Source organism: Anolis carolinensis, chromosome 3, assembly GCF_035594765.1.
Source record: "Anolis carolinensis isolate JA03-04 chromosome 3, rAnoCar3.1.pri, whole genome shotgun sequence".
NCBI classification, from domain to species: domain Eukaryota; kingdom Metazoa; phylum Chordata; class Lepidosauria; order Squamata; family Dactyloidae; genus Anolis; species Anolis carolinensis.
This window is the reverse complement of record NC_085843.1, coordinates 156,704,384-156,720,749: the sequence shown is the minus strand read 5'-3', so window position 1 is coordinate 156,720,749 and position 16,366 is coordinate 156,704,384. Positions and strand designations below refer to the sequence as shown.

Here is a 16,366-nt window from a genome sequence, read left to right as displayed (position 1 = left end):
GTTTAGGTCATAAAATCCAAGAGTGTGGAGGCTACAGAAGTATATCTCACTGTATCCAACACATTGTGATCTACATGTTGATATTGGTGATTTCTGGTTAATATCCAGGGTGCAAACCCTACGTTAGGAGAATACCGTATATACTCAAGTATAAGCCGACCCGAATATAAGCCGAGGCACCTAATTTTACCACAAAAAACCTGGGAAAACATTGACTCCAGTATAAGCCGAGGGTGGTAAATTTCAGAAATAAAAATAGATACCAATAAAATTACATTAATTGAGGCATCAGTAGGTTAAATGTTTTTGAATATTTACATAAAGCGCAAATTTAAGATAAGACTGTCCAACTCTGATCAAATCATTGTTCTCATCTTCTTCAATGTAAATGTGCTTATGTATCCTTTTAATAATAGAGTAAAATAATACATGTAATAATAATATTAATAATAATAAACTTATGCCTCAAGTACCACCTCCCAGAAGCAAAGAACTGGTGGGATCACAAACCTGCAAAAGTATAGGAAAATGAATATGCAAAGATACTGTGGGACTTCTGAATCCAAACTGACAAAGTTCTGGAACACAACACACCAGACATCACAGTTGTGGAAAAGAAAAAGGTTTGGATCATTGATGTTGCCATCAGGTGACAGTCGCATTGACGAAAAACAACAGGAAAAACTCAGCCGCTATCAGGATCTCAAGATTGAACTTCAAAGACTCTGGCAGAAACCAGTGCAGGTGGTCCCGGTGGTGATGGGCACACTGGGTGCCGTGCCAAAAGATCTCAGTTGGCATTTGGAAACAATAGACATTGACAAAATTACGATCTGCCAACTGCAAAAGGCCACCCTGCTGGGATCAGCACGCATCATCCGAAAATACATCACACAGTCCTAGACACTTGGGAAGTGTTCGACTTGTGCTTTTGTGATATGAAATCCAGCATATCTATCTTGATTGCTGTGTCATAATAAAATAATAATAATAATAATAATAATAAGGTAAAGGTTTTCCCCTGATGTTAAGTCCAGTCATGTCTGACTCTGGGGGTTGGTGCTCAGCTCCATTTCTAAGCCGAAGAGCCAGCGTTTTCCGTAGACACCTCCAAGGTCATGTGGCTGGAATGACTGCATGGAGCGCCATTACCTTCTCGCCGGAGCGGTACCTATTGATCTACTCACACTGGCATGTTTTCGAACTGCTAGGTTGGCAGAAGCTGGAGCAACAGCGGGCGCTCACTCCGCTTCCGGGATTTGAACCTGGGACCTTTCAGTCTGCAAGTTCAGCAGCTCAGTGCTTTAACACACTTCACCACCGGGGCTCTAATAATAATAATAAATACAGGAAAATAATACATGTAATAATAAATAGAGTAAAATAATAAATGCAATAATAATAATATCAGAGTGAAATAATAAATGTATTATTATTAATAATAATAAAATAGAGTAAAATAAATGTAATAGTAGCAACAATAATAGAGAAAAATAATAAATGTAATAATACCAATAATAATAGAGAAGAATAATTAATGTACCATATATTCTCGAGTATAAGCTGACCCAAATATAAGTCAACCAGGACCCTCACCCGAGTATAAGCCGAGGGGGGCTTTTTCAGTCTTAAAAAAAGGGCTGAAAAACTAGGCTTATACTCGAGTATATACAGTAAGTCTGCACTCAGGTATGGCTAAGCAATTCAAGAGAAATTTTGCATTGATCAACAGCCAGGTTCCTTCATGGTTCAGGCAGCACTTTGTATTTAACATCCCCCCTTTCAAAGCATACTATACTGTATAACCAAACCAAGAGATATTTTGTGTCATCACATACAGCTCACAACTCTTCCTTATTTTGGTTGTTCTACAAAATGGAAAGCCATGGCTGGCATTTTAAGGGAAGTTCTACAGCATTATGCGTTAGGGCAGTAGCATATATGGTGGCCCATTGTATGTTTGGTGTGACATCCATCACATTCTGTAGTCTAGCAACTGGTACCTCTTCAGTTTTGTGGCCTTAATCATTGTAATTCTAATCAAAAAATGGACTGTCTATAAGAGACTGCCCTTTGTACCAGTTAAATTTTTATATTTCAATGAAGAATTAAGGCTGCTGTATTAACCCAAGGTACTTAACTGTCCTATTTTTATATTAAAATAGTCCTAACATTCCCCCTTACACCTGCAATGAATAGTTTGGTCAACTTTTTAATCACTTGATCCGTATTTAATTTAACCTGGATCACAGAAAATATGTGTTACCTTGGAAACTAAATTAAAACTGTTGGGTGATTATAACAAATGGTCCATGCATGAAAGACTGGCCTAAGGAATTCTCATACTTGAAGAAATAAAATTAAAAATGATCCCCCCCATTCTGAGGGAGGGGAGAAAGAATTAAATAGCTAATCATTTGTCACCTTAAGGTACAAAAGCTTATTTGATTTTGGGAGCAAAGCAAGATAAGCACTGGATAATAAATGGATGGGAAACAATCATCATATACCAGGAGGTGTCAGTTATACTTCTGAGGAAGGAACTGACAAAAGCATATCTGAGTCTTCCTTTCTTAAGAAAACTCTATGAAAGTCATAAGATTTCTACAGTTGCCAGGGAACTTGAAGGTGCATTCATACCTAATAATGCCAGAAACTGCTCTATGGGGGAGTAGCTTCAGGAATCCCCGTAGAGTAGGATCAATTCCTTTCTGCATTAACTTGCACAATAGAGAGATTAAGCATTCATACACCTTACAAGCTTAGTCAAACGTTTAGGTTCGTATAGTCTTAAAAAGTTTTTCATGACGTCTTTCTGATGCCATTCCAATCCTAACAGAACATTGAACAAGACCAGGTTAATAATAGACTGATGATGACCAGCTACCTGCCTCACAAGATAACCTTAACTTTTAGCACCTGCACTGAAATTTCAATACAGTAGAGTCTCACTTATCCAACATAAACGGGCCGGCAGAATGTTGGATATGCGAATATGTTGGATAATAAGGAAGCATTAAGGAAAAGCCTATTAAACATCAAATTATGATTTTACAAATGAAGCACCAAAACATCATGTTAGACAACAAATTTGGCTGAAAAAGTAGTTAAATATGCAGTAATGCTATGTAGTAATTACTGTATTTATTAATTTAGCATCAAAATATCACGATATATTGAAAACATTGACTACAAAAATGCGTTGGATAATCCAGAACGTTGGATAAGTGAGACTCTACTGTACCATTTTTGCAGGCATTTCAGACAGAAAGTAGGTCTGTTACTCTAACCATTGCCATTTTTTCCTGTATGAGTTTTGAAATCTTTGCTTAATGAAGAAGTCAGTGAAGGTTCAAAAAGTTTGTGCTTTGGAGCTGGCCAAAAAAAAAGTACCCCTGCTTGCGGATTTTGTTGTTTTTTCCTGCATTGCCAACATAGGTAAAGGTTTCCCCTGACATTAAGTCCAGTCGTGTCCGACTCTGAGGGTTGGTGCTCATCTCCATTTCTAGGCCAAAGAGCCGGCGTTGTCCATAGACATCTCCAAGGTCAAGTGGCCGGCATGACTGCATGAAGTGCCATTACCTTCCCGTTGGAGCGGTACCTATTGATCTACTCACATTCGCATGTTTTCGAACTGCTAGGTTGGCAGGAGCTGGGGCTAACAGCGGGCGCTCATTCCGCTCCCAGGATTTGAACCTGGGACCTTTTGGTCCGCAAGTTCAGCAGCTCAGCACTTTAACACACTGTGCCACCAACATAGCTGCCCTGAAATTATTTAGTATCTTGATGCACAAGATAATTTGACATCCCTTAACATTCAGGCTTAATTTGTGTCTTGTCACCCCCCCCCCCCCACACACACACACAAAATGGAAACATTAACATATTGAGTGGTATTAATATTAATTCATGAATAATCAAAGCAAATGTAAATATACAGATTTATAAATATTTCAATTTAAAAATAAATTTTAAAATGTTTTGTTAATTTATTTATCGTGTCAGAAGTGACCTGAGGGTACAGTTTAATGTATTTTAAAACAAATAAAGTCAAAAACTTAGCATTATACTAGATTTCCCTAGACCAGAAGCTGGCCACCTGGAGTGCCTCTGTTTTGTTAATAATAAAGTAGGAACATGTTAAACTTTAAACAAACAAATTAAATATATACAACTCCATCTTAACACCTCCAAATTAACAAGCAACAATGTAGGTGTTATTAATGATTAAACTTATGACTTCTGAAACTGTTGTTAAAAATGCAATGACAATGAATAATGAATTAATTAGTTATTTCCATGCCCTGAACTTGGTATTACAGCTTTGGCAACTCTTAACTCATTCTTGCCTGCATTCATGGCTAAGATATTATTTTTCTTTTAATTGGAAGAGTTTAATATATTGGTCCATATTGACCTGTCATGGCACTCTGCTGGGGACATAAGAGAATAATTTTGGAAAAGCAATATTCTAAGCATTTTATTGTCTACAATTTCTGCCTTGTCTTGTTTCATTTCATTGACACAATCTTAATCTTGGTTTTGTATATGTGGACCAAACCTCTTCAACTACTTTCACAAGATACAATGAATGAATTTTGTAATTATAGAGGTAGTATTACCACTTTTTATTTACATATTACATACACCACACAGACAAGTACCATTTGACTAATATTTTAATGGATATTCATTAATAGAGGGTCCCTGCTGACTTGCCAGTAATGTGGGAGTCTCTCAGACAAAGTTATAAAGCAACTGGGGCAAGTTCACATTACTACTATTGTTAGGACGATCATGTCATCCTAGTTTGCCTTCCTCTTACTGTTAACAAATGATGACAGCAGTGGAATAGATGCAGTTGTAATGAGACTTTTCCCATTCTTGTAAGCAGAAAGTGTGAATAGTTTGGCCTTCTGCATCTTTAAGATAACTGTGTAGACAGAAATTCAGTTTCATGCTACCCTATTGGGCAGCAATTTAAAATCCAAATAGTAGAACAGTTATCTGCAGAGAGAGTTTAGAAAGCTGGAGTAATAGCCAAAGATAAATGTGTAAATCCATTTTCCCTACATCAGTTAAGAAGTACAAACACTATAACTGGAAATTAGTGGAAAACATGTCGCACACTCTTGAGTGCAAGACTTTTCTAATGACATTCAGATTAAGCCAATTCATGGCTCTGCCTCTTAGTTTTATTCGTTTTATGAATAAAAGGAGAACACCGTTTGGGCACAACAACTGATGTAAAACCAGGGTGAATAACTTATGCAAGTTCTGGGAGTCCTAGCCTGCTGCTGGGACTGAGCAACGTTTTAACTGACTGCCAAATGTGCCAAAACACACTAAAAAACAGATACCCTCAAAACTACATGTTGGAAACAATTATTTAAAATGTCAAACGATGCAACTGAGACCTGCAGTTTAATAAAATGATGAATTCCTGCTTCTTGAAGGCTTTCAAGAGTGCCGGCTCCAGAGATGAGTTGCAAAAGAGCACATGGCCCCAGGGCCTGATTCTGCCCAATCATAGTTTTAAAAGATAGTATGCTTTAAAGTATAACCATACATTCACCTCACTGTAAACACACAAACAGATAGCTATTCTGACTTTCTATTCTTTGCAATATCAGTTTCTCCATCTTTGAATACTAGAATACCGACCCATCAGCTTTTCATTTTAAACATGAACAACTCCATAACTAAACCATAAATTTGAACTAGACACATTTATTTTCTCAAATTATATTTAGAACACCTGTGAATATTTTCTATTTGATTGCTCCTTTTAATAGGGCTATTAATTTCAGTAAGCTTTTAGAGGATTCATCATACATCTTTCATCTGTTTCTGAAGAGAATGAACAGTCTATAGGAATTCTGAATAGGCTGCAAATTTCTGATTTCTGATTGAAATGTAATGTACTTCACATGTATATGTTGTATATACAGAGAAAATTTTTGTACTTGAAGTTTGAGAGTCCCCAACTATACTTCAGTATCATCTTATATTTTTATTACAGAAACATATTGCATTTGCCATGGGAAAATCTAGTATTCAAGTCTCTAGATCGTTTTATAAGCGCTTTCTTTTGTGCTTCATCAAACCGATGAACTTGGAGATCCTGATCACGGTCAAAAGGCCTTCTCTCTTTGGGTTTATTCTTTTCTTCAGAGGCTTTGCTTTTTAATTTTTTCTGGTGCATATCCATTAGTGATTCAGATCTCTGAGAATCCTGGATAAGAAAAAAATATGGCAAATCAAATGGGAAATGATATAAATGAATAGTATGTTGAAGGAAAGTAAAGTTTAAAATGGAGAAATGTTAACCAAAAAACCTTTCTATCTTCACTCTTCTCTGTGCTTTTAAAGGGACAATGAATGCATGAAAGATCACAGACTGCATTCCCCCCCCCCCTATCTGGATTAATATTTTTATTAATCGCAAAGTACTGTCATCCTTTATTGCAGTGGTTCTCAACCTGTGGGTCCTTGTTTTGGCCTTCAATTCCCAGAAATCCCAACAGCTGGTAAACTGGTTGGGATTTCTGGGAGTTGTTGGCCAAAGCACCTGAGGACCCACAGGTTAAGAACCACTGAGTTATTGTTTCTGAAAAACAAATTAAGCTTCTTTGGGAAGATATCAATCATGTAACAAGATCATCGAGTGATGCAACTAATTTTTCAATGCAGAAATAGTTTCAGACTGCATTGTAAGGCAGTGTAGATGGGGCCATATTGTGTAAATGCTGACTGTATGTCTACTCTCTAAATCACAGTAATGAGATTTTTCCTGCAGTAGGAATTCTAAGTACATTGTTTAAAGGAGGTGTACAAATCTATAGGTAAAGGTAAAGGTTTCCCCTGACGTTAAGTCCAGTCGTGACCGACTCTGGGGGTTGGTGCTCAACTCCATTTCTAAGCCGAAGAGCCGGCGTTGTTCGCAGACGCCTCCAAGGTCATGTGGCTGACATGACTGCATGGAGCGCCGTTACCTTCCCACCGGGGCCCCACAAATCTATAGAACCACTGAAAAAAACCCACTCTATTGTGAAACATTCAGCCATTTCTTATTGCACAATAATGATCTTGTTGAAAGCATGATTTCCAAAAAAGATAATATATATTAAAATCAGAAATATTCCCACAAATACCAACATCACCATGGGAAAAAGACAGAAGGGGTATTAAAGTAAACTCTACATAATACATACATTGTATGAGGACAATTGTTCAACCAATCTTTTGTCTCTCTCTGAAAAGAGAATTTCTGCTTCATTCTTACTGACAGCCTTTTTGCCATCTTTCAGTTCCTGATAAACAAGAGAAAAGCAATTGATCAGTAGGTATCAGAAGTGATGTATTTTTTTAATAATAGTTTATTTGTACCCTGCCCTATCTCCCCGAGGGGGACTTAGGGCAGTAACTAAAAGAGAGCACCAGCCATGACTGTCCTGGGAATAAATATTCTGTTTTGCAAGAATCCTATTGTTTTCACTACGCAGGAATATTTACATCCAGTGTAAGTGTAGCGTCACTGGATGACACCGGAAAAAGTCTTCTAAGGCCTCAGAGCACAATTCCTCTGAGGAGTTAAAATAGTGTGTCAAAGTTTGAACTTAAGGGAACAAGAAGTGCTGTTTATCAAATGCCAGCAACATTTAAAAGGATTTTGTTGGTTTGCTTTTTCTTGGGTGTACAGCTACTCCAGCCTATTCCCACGCTGCTATATCGGAGAGCCCCCTATGGTTCAAAAGTGCACACTGCAATTCTTACCTAGCCTTATATGCCCTGCTCATGCTTTTGTCCTGGAATAAAGAGGCTGTTGGGCCTCAGCCTTGCCACTAGACTTGCTTAAGGGGGACAAGTAGGCCCTGCTCAGCCCCTGTTCTTTCTCTCCCCTCCCCCCCGCCCCCCCCTCCAGGTTAGGTATTATTTGAATGGCAACTATTAGAAATAGACATTGCTTGGGTTTGTGTTTTATGAATGGTGCCATTAGAAAATGCATAAGGTTGTGTGTGAACTACCACTCCCACCATCATGGGTAAATTACCCCTCAAACCCCACCAGTATTTAAAATCTGTCATGTTGGGTATATGTGCCAAGTTTGATTCAGATCCATTGTCGGTGGAGTTCACAGTGTTCTTTGCTTCCAGCATCCAGGGTCCATCGCACCCAAACCCTGCCACTAGTTAAAGTTGGCCATGTTGGGTACGTGTACCAAATTTGGTCCAGATCCATCATTGGTGAAGTTTACAGTGCTCTCTTAATGTGGGTGGACTACATCTCCCAACATTCCGGGCCAATCCCCCACCCCCAAACTATGCCAGCACTTAAATTTGGTCATGTTGAGTATGTGTGCCAAATTTGGTCCAGATCCATCATTGGGTTTGCAGTGCTTTCTAGATGTGGGTGAACTACAACTCCCATCATCCTGGGTAATCCCCACTTCCCAAATAGTATTTTAAATTGGTCATGGTGGATATGCGTGCCAATTTTGGTCTGGATCCATTGTCAAACCGCAAGTTAAACAAGATTGTTGGAATCTTACATAGCTGGTGAATATCACCCAAGAACCAAAATAATGTGACCCATATTCTCTTAAATCTCAATAACAGATCAACTGTCAGTAATATACTAATACATATAAATGAGTGAAACCTTACATTTGCTTTTCTCTCTCTATCAGCTGGAGTATCTGTCCAAACCGATCTATCTCCCGATTTTTCATCAGCTTTTCTTTTGAATGTTCGTGGACCAAGTCCAAAGCCTTTGAGCTCTGGTGGAAGATCTGTCATCCAAGACTCTCTTTTGACTTGTTTGGACCCATCCTGTAAGCAGAAAGTAGTATTAGAAGTAGTAATTTTTCCTTCAGATTTCCAGAAGTACTTCAGCTCATAAAATGTAAAAAATAAGCATGAATCAAGAAATAAGCTTACATCATCTTGACCAAGAAGCTTCTCTTTCATTCTCTGTGCTCTATGTTCGATTTCTGTCGTTATATTTGAGCCTACTGGCTCTCTGGGAGGCATTGGGCCAATCACTGCTTCCTCTTCTTCGCTATCTGTACTCTTCATTGAAACATGAAATAAAAACAATTTCCATTAACACAGCCAGCTAAATAGTTGTATTTGGGACTCTGCCCCAGAATCTTCAAAGTTTCACATGTATCATAATCTTAATAACAATTTTACAGCTGAAGTTATTGCACACTATAAATGGGTGAGTGGGCATAGTCTTGAGTCAATTACTTGCTTAAGTTTACTTAGTAGAAATGAAATTTGATTAGTAATTTACTCATAGCTTAGTTTTTATACCATCCCACACATTCATTCCAAATTGGTCACATTAATGTTTCTGCTCAGTGGTTCATAAAACAATGCTTGCCTCCACAAGCAGTGACCTATTTGCTCTTTTGCTTCCATTCATTCACCACTTAAAACACATGTGTTTGTGTTTGCATGCACATGCAGTACTGTTCTTGTATCCCAAGCCTTTCTAAAAACATTTGAAAACTAAATCTCCCATGGCATGAAGAGAAAAGAAAGAGATGGCATGAAGTGCTTCAGGCTTAAAAAAACTTCTCTAGTTTCACTCATCAACCAGAACCTTTACAAATCCTAAATGGCGATTCACGGATGCCAAATAGTCAACCCTTGTTGCATATAATAATTTGGCCCCAAATGCCAATATAGATATATTGGTCCAAACATTTTCAATTCATAAGGTCTCTTTTGTGGCTCAAGTGTTGCAGGTTTATCCATACCTGAGCCTCGAAACTTCTGTTTTCTTCATTCTTAAAGCCAGGTGGTAAAGCAGGACCTATAATAGGCCTGACAAAAACAAACAAAACAAAACAAATCACGTTATATTTTAATCAAATATATAAAACCATATGCAAATGCAGATAAATGTTATTTCCAAAAAGTTCTAGTTGACCTATAATTAAACTTAATGATCTCAGAATTCCCCCCCCCCCCCTTATTATTCTTTTTTTACATTTACTGGGCTTGATTTTGAGTACTGCCACATCATTCATTTGATGCCACTGCCTGCCAAATGCTGAATACAAGTTTCTCTTTCTATTGCCTCAACACACTAGACCATGAATCCAGTTTAAATCGGGTTTCTGCCTCCTGCAGAAATCTGGGGTTTGTAGTTTGATGAGGACCAGGCCCTGTCTGGCTGAGCTGTTGAAAGCCCCCTCCCTAAAGTGGATTTAAAGTGGATTCAAACTTTAGTGTGATGAGGTCCCTAGAAGGCATTTGACATAGGCCTAAGGTATAAATATTTAATAACAACAACAACAACAACAACAACAACGTGTTTTAAATGTATTACCCGCCTCTCCTTTCAGATCGAGGCAGGGTACAACATAGCCAAAGACATCTATAAAAACACATACTAAAGCATAGTTAAAATACAAACATATTAAAACATACACATGGCCAATCTTCCAACTCTGTGATTCTATGATTCTATGAGATGAAAAATGGCTTCAAATATTTGATAGAATTTCCCAATACAGCTATTACTACAGTTTTATTTGTTTTGAAATTGGATATTTTATTTTCAATGTCTTTCGATTTCAGTCCATTTCTACAAAAAAAATTTACATATTTTTCCATGCCTGTCCTTTAAAAAAAAAAAAAGATTTGTCAAGCAAAGTATTACGAATGATATTTCCACAGGATGATATCTCCTGTAGAAAAGAAATACATTAATTCTGTTTAGTGGTTTGGATTTCTTAGTATAATATGAAGCTACTGTAAGTTATTAGACTCCAAATTTACTTTTATTGTAAACTTGACTACTTTCAGCATCCTGTAATTCTAATGAAGATTTAGGAGGTTTTTCTTGTGTGTTTCTTGTAGTACGGTTATCTTAGGATTTACTGCTTTATTAGGAGCTGCGGTGGCGCAATGGGTTAAACCCTTGTGCTGGCTGAACTGCTGACCTGCAAGACGGGATAACGTCCTGTCTGTCAGCCCCAAATTCCCATGCGGGGACATGAGAGAAGGATGGTAACACATTCGGGCGTCCCCTGGGCAACGTCTCTGCAGACGGCCAATTCTCACACCAGAAGCAACTTGCAGTATATTCTCAACTCGCTTTTGACACGATAAAAAAACCCATGCTGTATTAATTGTTAAAAACTATCACTTTGATGAGGAAACTAAAGTGAACTACATTACAATATTTATGTCAGTCATTACAATTTATATTTGACTAGCAAAGACATGCTGGAGTACTCCTTAAAGTCCTTGAAAGAAAGAAAAAACAAGCAACTTTAATAGAATCTCCTTGCCCCTTCTCCAACAATGTCTCATTGTTTAAGAAGCCTTCCTTTCCTGCCCCTCCTTCCTCTCTATGAAGCCAAGAGCTATTCGAAACTTGCAGCGCCTCTTACCTTCAATTGTTTCCTCTTGAAAAATACCTATGAAACTACATAAGAACCCTTCTATATTTTCATAAAACAGCTGTCCAAAGATCAAGCATGTATACCAACTTTAACCCAGTTAACTGAGGCAGACAAACTGACATTGAACAGTTTCAAAAAGTGTTCACTCTGTCTATGTTTTGTTCTATTGTTGTAACACTTCCTTTTTCCAAAGCAAAAAGACTGAACAAATCCCTGTTTTTTCCTGTGTTGCAATGGGACAGCAAAAGTGACACATTCTGCACCTGACACCATTCTTCTATCTTTTTCACTGTTTGTGGGTTTTTCCCTTCCACCACTCCTGATCGTCAGTTTAAATATTTTCCTATATTTAAACTGACAATCAGGAGTGGTGGAAGAGCAAAAACCACCACTGTAAAGTATGGCTCAAAGGTTTCCATCTATTTGTGTTCAGTGATTCTGATGGAAAGTCCTGAAACACTACAGTTCAGCTCCTTCTACATTTTACATCCCAAACCACATATACCTTTTTCTTTTGGGGGAACATCCCCCCCCAGTCTATCAGGATTTGCTCATTTAGTCCAAGTGATCTGAATTATTTATTGAAGGGCATATGTTTTGTATTCATGCTAGGACTGCTTCCATTCATTCACCACTTAAACCCATGCAAGTGAATATTCTGTTTAAATAAACTGTTGATCTTAAAGTTTATCTTGCAAGCTCTTAATCGTTTTAGGCATTTTTTTGTTTTTGTTAGAGACTCTGATATCAAAAACCTCATTAGCCTAGGATATAGGTTTTTTGTGCAGTTATGTACTATTATTGCAATTATATTTTATTTAAGTAGCTGTATTTTGTATTACTTTAACCTTAATTCTTTTCTAGTAATTAGTTTATTACTGTCCATTGTCCATTTCTGATGTTGTGTGATTTTAAATGTATGTAAACCACCCTGAGACCCCTTTGAGGAGAGAGGGCGGTCTAAAAATAAAGTATTATTCTTATTATTTGTACAATTTCAATTGCCACCATCTTTACAATTCAAGTTGACAATTTCTGGTTGATTGGAGGCAAACATAGAGCCATTGGGTTAAACAAATTTCTACTGTTATCATCTATTCCTTCCCCTTTTTCAGATTCCCTTTCCTGCTCCTTTTCAGAGTGACATGTTTACCTTTTTACTTGCTCTGCTGTGAATAATCATTCTTGCAGTTCATGAATTCTATTTCAATCATGACAGCTTTTACACATTTGCTAATTATATGAGCATAATTTAACAATAGGTATTTTGGATTTTTATATTTTTTACAGTAAACCACACAAGATGTTAATAGCACACTTAATTTATGCTTCTGTCTTTCTGTCTGGTTCTGCAGCGAAGAACTCACTCTCTTTATATCTCATTTCAATCCATCACAACTGGAGCAAAAAATGAAAAGAAGGAAACTTCAAAAGTAGAGGTTTCTATTATAATATAATTCTATAATGATTTCTCAGATTTTCTAGTAGGCAATTTTTCTTATGTCCCAGATCTGAAAACTCAATTGTTGGTTGCTATTTGTCACGACCCCGGCTACAGAGCACCAATAACCATACGCAGAGGCCAGATTCTAACTAATATCTTTATTAAGGAAATATATAAGGTTAATAAAAACAAATGTAAAAGTTAGTTCAGAAGCGGACCTTTCAGGAAAGGTCAAAATTAGTCCAAAAAAGCAATGTCCAATAAGAAATATTATGGTCCAAAGTTGTAATCCAATAACCGAAACACTCACTTTGCCAGGCAAAGTGAGGGGAGATGACAAGGTCCTTTAGTCCATAAACTTGAGCAAGGCTAGGAAATAACTTGATACTTGAAACAAGGCTTAAAACGTGGAACAAGGTAACTAGGAACAAGAACAAGGTCCGTGGAATAACTTGGTAAAATCCGTGGAACAAGGCAAGGATTGGTCCTGGGAAACAAGGCAAAGTCCGTAGATAAACAAAGGCTGGGAAGCAAGGCGAAGGCTGGATAGCAAGGCAAGGCTTGAGCAGGAGCGAGGCTTGAATCGGAGCGCGCTGTCCAGACACAACTCGCTCCGTAGGCTGACGAATTGACTCCGCGAAGTTACTACGCGGGTAAAACACCTATATAGAGTCTAACTTTCCCACCGAAGCAGTTCTCTGGGAATCAGAAACGAAAGCTAAACTCTGAGACCAGATGTTAAACTCCTTAAAGATTCTCACGAGAAGCAGTCTTAATTGGCTACATTCTTAGCTGCAATCCTCGCACTCCTGCGCGAAGCTGATTCCAAACTTCTCTGTTGTTTACAAAACTCCCGGCGCAAGAACACGGGAGAAGTAGGCTCTGGGCTTGTTTGACATACTTCTGGGAGACAACTTTCTTGCAGGTGCAAGGTTCCCAGATCTGCCTGGGAAAGATCTGGCTGAGAGGAATCCAGTTCAGACTGGGAAGGTAAAAAACCCAAGTTTTCATCTTCATCAGGAATTACAATGTCCTGAGCAGGACTACAAGGCCCATGGGTCATCACACTATCCCCCTCCTCAAGGCCCCTCCCAAACTGGGGCCCTCTCCCCGAGGCGCGAGGTCGCGGCTTGGCGGGATAGGTCTGATGAAAGCGACGGGTTAGCTCAGGAGCATGGACTGTGGAGGCGTCTTCCCAAGAGCGTTCCTCAGGGCCAAAACCCACCCAGTCAATGAGATATTGTAGGCGGCGGCGGTGAAAGCGAGAATCCAAAATGTCCTCAACCTCGAACTCCTCCTCCCCATTCATCAAAACAGGAGGGGGGGCCGGTTGGTCTGTATCAGGACGCACACCATCCGCCGGAAGGAGCAGGGAACGGTGAAACACTGGGTGAATGCGCATTGAACGCGGAAGTTGGAGTTTGAAAGTCACGGGGTTTAATTGCGCCACCACTGGATAGGGGCCAATGAAACGGGCATCTAACTTCCGGCAAGGGCGGTGGGAGGGCAGAAAGCGAGTGGACAGAAAAACCCGATCTCCTACCTTGATTTCGGGGCCCGGCTGGCGGTGTTTGTCAGCGTGGTGTTTATAGTCCTCCTTGGCTTGGTCCAGTTGCTGGAGCAAAAGTTGTTGCACCGCTGTGAGTTCCTGCAGCCAATCCTCTGCTGCGGGAACTTCTGAAGTTTCAATGACAGGGGGAAAGAAACGTGGATGGAAGCCGTAGTTTGCAAAGAACGGCGTTTCTTTTGTAGAAGCTTGAACTCCATTGTTGTAGGCAAACTCAGACAGTGGTAACAGAGAAGCCCAATTGTCCTGTTGGTAGTTTACATAACAGCGAAGATACTGCTCCAAAGTGGCATTGGTGCGCTCCGTTTGCCCATCTGTTTGGGGATGATGAGCTGAAGATAAGCGAGAGTCTATGCCCAATAGTTTTTGTAGCGCCTTCCAAAAACGAGAGGTGAATTGAGATCCACGGTCTGTGACTAAACTCTTGGGCAATCCATGTAGTCTGAAAACATGTTGAAGGAATAGATCCGCAGTCTCTTTGGCCGTGGGGAGGCCTTCGCAGGGAATGAAATGGGCTAACTTGGTGAAAAGGTCCACCACCACTAAGATCGTGGTGAATCCACAGGAAGGTGGTAGGTCAGTGATGAAATCCGCAGAAATTATTTCCCATGGGCGAGATGGGGTAGGAAGGGGGTGTAAAAGCCCTGAGGGCTTCTCCCTTCTTATCTTGGAGCGCTGGCATACTGGGCAGGTGTTGACATATTTTTCCACATCCTTGCGGATCTTGGGCCACCAAAAATCCCTTAGGATCAGATGCATGGTTTTAAATAGTCCGAAGTGTCCTGCTGGTTTGCAATCATGACACAGACGAAGCGCTTTTTCCCTGCCCGGTCCGGGTGGGATATAAACATGATTTCTATAGCAAAGCAGCCCATCCTTAAGCGAAAAGGGAAAATGCAGACCTTGGCGAAGTTGGTCCTGCGCCCAGGCATCTGCTTGCTGACTAGCCCTGATTTCTTGAGCACAGAGGGGTCCTGGAGTAGAGGAAGTTGAACCAATGGGAATGGATTTGGTGTTCCCCACTGTGAGCGTGGCAAAGTTCCCGGGTTGTAATAGTTGGGATTCAAAGGTCTCCTTGCGTCCTGCAGCGTATTCCGGTTTACGTGACAGGGCGTCTGCTTGCTTGGTCTGGGCTGGGGTCACATAATGAATCTGGAAGTCGAAACGTTCGAAGAATAAAGCCCAACGTTGCTGCCTCTGATTTAGTTTGCGGGCAGTTCTTAGATGTTCTAGATTACGATGATCAGTGTGGACTTCAATGGGAAATTTGGCCCCTTCTAGCCAATGTCTCCAAGTTTCAAAGGCTGCCTTTATGGCCAGTAGTTCTTTTTCCCAAATGGTGTAATTCCTCTCTGGTGTGGTTAGTTGACGAGAGTAAAAGGCACAGGGATGGAGGTGATCTCCCACCGGTTGTAAGAGTACAGCCCCAATTGCCACATCAGAGGCGTCCGCTTGCACAACAAAAGGGGTTCCAGGATTTGGGTGCTGTAGAATTGGCTGGGAGGTGAATAGTTTCTTTAGTTGCTGGAACCCTTTCTCTGCTTGATCAGTCCAGCGGAAAGGCTGCTTTCCACGGATGCAGCTAGTGATGGGGTCGGACCAGCGGGCAAAATCTGGAATGAACTTGCGGTAATAGTTCGCGAACCCCAAGAAACGCTGCACCTCTTTCTTGTTAGTTGGCGCCCGCCATTCCAATACTGCTGAAACCTTGGCTGGATCCATGGAAAGCCCTAGAGGCGAGATGCGGTAACCAAGGAAATCTACCTCTTGTAGATCAAAGGCGCATTTTTCCAGCTTGGCATAAAGTCCATGATCCCGCAATCGTTGTAACACCATTTTGACGTGGTTCTCATGTTCTGATTGTGATCTAGAAAACACCAAAAAATCGTCCAGGTAGATTATCAAGAACCTGTCTAGATAGTCCTGAAAAATG

At 39.8% G+C, this 16,366-nt stretch overlaps 1 protein-coding gene and 1 long non-coding RNA gene across 3 annotated transcripts in view; both read right to left on the bottom strand.

The window, feature by feature from the left end:
- Positions 1-4,613: 4,613 nt before the first annotated feature.
- Positions 4,614-16,366, bottom strand: part of gpalpp1 (GPALPP motifs containing 1) — a 29,823-nt gene continuing 18,070 nt past the window's right edge. For both annotated transcript variants that reach the window (XM_062975634.1, XM_062975635.1), the window contains exons 4-8: positions 9,767-9,833; positions 8,940-9,071; positions 8,667-8,831; positions 7,215-7,313; positions 4,614-6,235 (exon numbers count right to left, since the gene is read on the bottom strand). In XM_062975634.1, the coding sequence (XP_062831704.1) occupies positions 6,017-6,235; positions 7,215-7,313; positions 8,667-8,831; positions 8,940-9,071; positions 9,767-9,833 (682 nt within the window). In that variant the 3' untranslated portion in view covers positions 4,614-6,016. The remainder of the gene's footprint in view (positions 6,236-7,214; positions 7,314-8,666; positions 8,832-8,939; positions 9,072-9,766; positions 9,834-16,366) is intronic.
- Positions 6,415-7,208, bottom strand: LOC134297622 (uncharacterized). The gene is made up of 2 exons (XR_010004428.1): positions 6,572-7,208; positions 6,415-6,535 (listed from the first exon to the last, which is right to left on the bottom strand). It is a non-coding gene; the product is annotated as an uncharacterized LOC134297622 (long non-coding RNA).